Source organism: Triticum urartu, chromosome 5A, assembly GCF_056163025.1.
Source record: "Triticum urartu cultivar PI428250 chromosome 5A, HENAU_Tu73, whole genome shotgun sequence".
NCBI lineage: Eukaryota > Viridiplantae > Streptophyta > Magnoliopsida > Poales > Poaceae > Triticum > Triticum urartu.
Window position 1 is genome coordinate 390,557,240 of NC_141877.1, and position 5,205 is coordinate 390,562,444.

General features: G+C 60.6%; 1 protein-coding gene across 1 annotated transcript; it reads left to right on the forward strand.

Annotated features, from left to right (window-relative positions):
- Positions 1–3,245: 3,245 nt before the first annotated feature.
- On the forward strand, positions 3,246–3,898 carry LOC147971530 (uncharacterized). The gene has a single exon (XM_087522796.1). It carries the CDS (start codon positions 3,361–3,363, stop codon positions 3,703–3,705), a length of 345 nt encoding a protein of 114 aa, XP_087378922.1. The 5' UTR covers positions 3,246–3,360; the 3' UTR covers positions 3,706–3,898.
- Positions 3,899–5,205: the final 1,307 nt, after the last annotated feature.

The following is a 5,205-nucleotide window of genomic DNA, read 5'->3' on the forward strand; positions in this document are numbered from 1 at the left end:
TCGTCTCCGTTGGCAGCTTCGATGCCCAGCTCGTAGAGCTGGAGGAACTCCGCAGGGTCGGCCATGCCGTCGTAGCGAGGAGGCAGGTCCGGCTTAAACTTGCCTGGCCACGCGACGCTGCGCAGCTCGGTGGTGTAGGCGCGGCAGCCTGCTGTGGCCACGGGAGGCCTTGGGTGATGGAGAGCCTGGTCTTGCACGTCCCCACGCACCGGGGCAGGAGGATGGTCGCGACGTGCTGGAGCAGGGAGTGCCCGGGCAGCTTCTGGCGGGCGAGGGACTTCTTGGCAGCTCTGCTCTTGCCGCGCTAGCACCTGACGGAGCGGGTTCCGCCTAGGGGCCACGCGTCTTGGAGCAATGGCGTCTTCTTGAGGAGGAGGCGGCCGGGGCGCCGCCAGAGCCTCGTCGCCCGCGCGGGGCGGGGTGCGGTGCAGCGAAGCGGACGGCGCGGAGGAGCCCCCTGCGGCGCGGACGAGTTCGGCGACGCGGTCGAGCCATTCTTCGTAGACGTCCTCGATGGGACGGTAGCGCAGGAGCTCGTTTGCCGCAATGAGTGCAGCCCGAGCCTCCATGGGCGCGCGAAGCGCGTGGGACGAAGATCCAGCCGGGGCGAGTGAGGGAGTCGCGGTGCGGCCGTCTTGGCGCACGGATGGATGCTGAGACGATGCTTGCTGCTCGTCCCCCGCCGGGCCGGTGGCGGCGTTGACGGCAGGCGACGGGGAACGGCGAGGACGCCCGCCGACAGGGGCTGTCTGGGCGACACGGGAAGCGAGGGCGGCCCGGCGCTCCGCGCGGGCCCGACGTGCGTCAGACATGAGCGTGATGGTCAGAGGAGAGCGGAGCGGTGGAAGACGAATTTCGGCGCACCCCTACCTGGCGCGCCAAATGTCGGATTTCGGGTTCCGGCAGACCCTTGAGGTTCGAACACTGGGGTGCGCGCGGAGATTTCGCCTCCTACCTACCTGCACCCCTCCGCCACGCTAGAATCAAGGCTATGAAAAGAACAACACAAGGGACACAGGGTTTATACTGGTTCAGGCCACCATTGTGGTGTAATACCCTACTCCAGTGTGTGGTGTGTGGATTACCTCTTGGGCTGATGACGATGAACAATACAAGGGAGAACAGCCTCGCGAGGGTCTGTTCTTGGCTGGGGCGATGAACCGCTGGGAGGAGTTCAACCACCTTTCTCTCTCTCTCCCTCTTTCCAACTGGTCAATCTTTGGAGGGGACTAAGCCGAACCCCTTGCTGCGTGGGTGGCCGGTCCTATTTATAGAGGCCCTGGTCCTTTTCCCAAATATTGAGCGGGAAGGGAGCCAACAATGGCAGGCTAATTCGAAAAGGGACAACAAGTATCAACTATCCTGACAAAAGTAGTCTTCGCCTGCGCAAAGCTCTGGTGATGACGCCGTCCAGGGCCCCATGGTGACCTCCGTCTCGTAGTCCTCTTGGTCTTGGTCTCGTTGCACCGAAATGGCGACCTTTGCCTGATGCCTCGGTACTCCGCGGCTGCGCTTGCCCCCTTTGCACCAAAGAGGAAAGGAGGACACTGCGCGGGCTAGCACCCGCCTGGCGCCCTGAGTCGTCATGGCTTGCGTCAGGGGCACCTCGCGAGGTACCCCGCCTTGATCTCTCCGCCTCCTCGTGAGCCAGTCTGACGAGGCCATGCTTGAGGAAGCTCCCGTGTCGCCCGCCCCGCGAGGCTTGGCCCCTCGCGAGGGTCTTGAGTTTGTGTTGGTGAAGATGGGCCGTGGTGGGCCCCCCTTTGAGCCACGCCGCAGGCCACAGGCAGGCAAGTCTGGGGACCCCCGTTCCCAGAACGCCGACACCGAACCTCCTGGGCGCCTACGGCCCGGCGCTCCGGCGGGAGGCGGGACGGCCGCAGTGGCAGGGTATGCTAGCCGCGGGTTAATGCTGCCCTCGAGGTACTCCAGCACCTCGTGGAGCGTGCGGCTCAGGACGCCCCACCAGACACGGCAGCCGTTGCAGTTCTTGATGCCGCCCACCACCGGCGTCCCGTTCGTGGACGCCAGCCGCTGCGGCTGCCGTCGCTGGAAGTAGTCCGCCCAGCCGCGTGGTTGTCGGCGACGTACTGGGGGAGGGTGCGCTGCTCCTCCGTGAGGGATGACCACATGCGGTCGACCTCGACGGCGAAGACGCCGGGGCGCGCGTCGACGTCGGGCACCGGGGGGATGGGGACGCTGTCGTTGCTGAGCCTCCACCCCGTCGGCCCGGCGCGCATGTCCGGCGACGCCGGGATGTTGGCCTCGAAAAGCAGCCACACCCCCACTCCTGGAGCGAGCGGCGGCCGAAGCCGTTGGCCGCCGCGGCGTCGCCGGGGAAGCGTTCGGCCATCGCTGGAAAGGGAAGGGAAGGGGAGGACAGGGGAGATAGCAGAGCTCGGCGGCGCGGGCGGGAGAGAGCAGAGGCTCGGCGGCGGCTGGTTTGGGCTCGGGCTGATGTGGCCAATGACGAGGAGCGGCGGGTTTTATAGCCCGCGTCATGTGTACGCGTGGCGGGAGGGGAGGTGTCGCCGCGTCGCCTATGACGCGCCGCCCGTAAGGAATCAATGGCAAGGCTGACCGGCGGCAGCCTTGCCATTGATTCCCCGTGGGAAACCGAGGCGCTCTGGGGGAAGACGAGGCGTCATCTCGTTGACGCGGCTGGCCCGCGGCTCTTTCGCACGAAAATCACTCGCCCCGGCGCCCCCAGCACGCCGGGTTCGGCCTGAGTACGCCGACGTCAATTTCGGCCCAAGCCGATGAAAAACAGGCTTCTGGGATGTGACTGGGCCGATTTTTAGGCGTTGGCACTGAAAAATGTTTGGAGAGGGTCGTGTGTTGGGGGCGCGGCTGGAGATGCTACAAGGAAGACGATGCTGAGTAGGCAGGGAATGAAAGGGCATCATTTCTTTTCTGGAAAAAAATATTTTTTTCCTTACAAAAGAGAGAGAATGTAACCTTTTCTTTTTGAGAAAGGACGCAACTTTTTCTTGAAGCAATGGAAAATCCAAAATGGCCCGGCAAAAACGGCATGCACGTTTAAAGCATCATCGATACGGACGGGGACACCCTAGGCGAAACAGACGGGCTGCAAAAGAAAGAAATCGGCTCAGAGCTGCCGCTTTTCCGATCACGCCACGAAACGGAGCCTAACCTTTACAACACCTTGATCCGAACACATGACACGTACGTCCTCTTCCCACCAACCGAGTCGGGCTCGATCCGTGTGGCCGGCGCACCCATATATACGCGCGCGCGCCGCCCCTCGTGGCACCCAGCGAGAAAAACCAACCATCGTCTTTGGAAGCCCCGCGCACGCAGCAGAGCTCTAGCGAACGAACTCGGCGAGGGATCGCGGCGATGGCGGGGGAGGAGCAGACGGTGCTGGTGCGGTGCGCGGACCTGGCCAAGTTCAAGGTGCCGGCGTCGGTGGCGCGGCGGGCGGGGAGCGTCGCGGCGGCGCTGGAGGCGGGGCAGAGCGTGGTGGAGCTGCCGCGGGGGGTCTCCGGCAAGGGCCTCGCCACGGCGGTCGCGTACTACCAGGCCCGCGCGGAGGCGGAGGCGCGCGGCGCGGACGGTGGTGAGTTCGACGGCGAGTTCGTCCGCGGGCTGACGCACGACGCCGCCATCGACCTCATCTACGCCGCGCACCACCTCGGCGACGAGGCGCTCTTCAACCTCTTTGCAGGCTACAGGGCTTATTAGTTCATTATAAGCAGTTGGTTCTATAAGAGGCGCAGTGAAGCTTTTTGCTTGATTAGTTTGTGTGTTGACCGAGTGAAATTTTCTTTTTTCTCCTTGTACCGACGATGCTATCTTGTGATTATAATTATGCCATATACTCCTCCGTAAACTGTATTGATTTCCTCCTGTGATGAACTAGTAGTTTGCATTGTCTTGATTTCGATCCACTGATCCACGCCGTCTCGCTTTGTCTGAGACTCCATCACAACGGAAAAAGGTTAAAAAACACACCATGGAGCACCAAAAACAGGACCAATGGAGACGAAGCCAAGGTCGCGGACAAAAATACTAACACGAACTAGCACTCTAGCAGCGACAAGCACGAAGCGCATGCAGACGGGACAAAAATGGAAGCGAGGCGCGCGATGCACAAGAAACCCAAACGAAGAGGCATCGGCCACAACGAGGAATTGCTTTGAACACAAAGTACAAGGAAAGAACAAAGACAGTTCCGCAGTACAATCGCCCAAGATTTTCCTTTTCTTTTGAAAGGCAATCGACCAAAAATTACGGATACATGAAGGGCGTGAGCGTGTTAGCGCCGGCCTACATGAGGTCTGTGGGAGTGCGCGGTGGGACGAAAAATCCCGGATACATCAGTGTACCAACTCCCCTTTAGAGCATCTATACATCCGGATGGCCCAAACCCGTCTAAAACATTCGGATGGTCCATCCAGTCATTGACCTGTCATGGAATTTCGACTTAGACAGGCTTCTTAAATATGCCTCAAATGATCAAATACAAGACGGATTTGGAAGCGGCGCGCCCGCCACGTCGGACCCGACAGCCCAACCCCATCGCAAATTGCATCAAATCTATCAAACCCTTCCTCCTCCTCCCTCCCCCTCCAACCTTTCCCGCGCTCGAGCACTCGCCGTCTGCCACCCTTGCTCCCCATCCTCATCACAGGTCTCGATCCACCGCCGTAGATATCGTCCAGCCCGTCCCCGACCGCCGTGACGGAGATGCAGTTCGCCTCGTCCGTAGGGAGTACGAGGCGGCGAGGACGGCAGTGGATCATGCGGCCCGGATGCAGGCGGAGTAGGACGAGCAGGGCACGGTCCGCCTAGGCTCGGAGCAGGCGGCATGGATGGCCGCGTCCGTCCAGTGATCCGACAAGCGAGCCATCCATCACACCCGGACATTGTTTTATTTTGGCATGTCTAGTTTGTTGAACTATAATTTGCTTTGCTTTGTTTCGAACTATTGAATTCAGACTATTTGTATCGTATAATCGGCGTGCATGGATTTGAGAATCAGCATTTGAGGTATGTGAATATGCGGCGTAACATATGAGGGGCCGGTGGGCGCATCCCCACTGGCGTATAGGGGGGTGAATTTGCCAAGTCCGCCTCCAGGTGCTCTTATGAGAGATCTCTGAGTCATCAACCATGTTATGACTTATGAGCACGATCCACGTCTCCTTCCCCAAGAAAAGAAAAGGCTAGGTTTCCTCGTCT

What these genes read in the sequence shown, in the direction of transcription:
- LOC147971530 (XM_087522796.1), top strand. Translation starts at nt 3,361, where the DNA reads ATGGCGGGGGAGGAGCAGACGGTGCTGGTGCGGTGCGCGGACCTGGCC.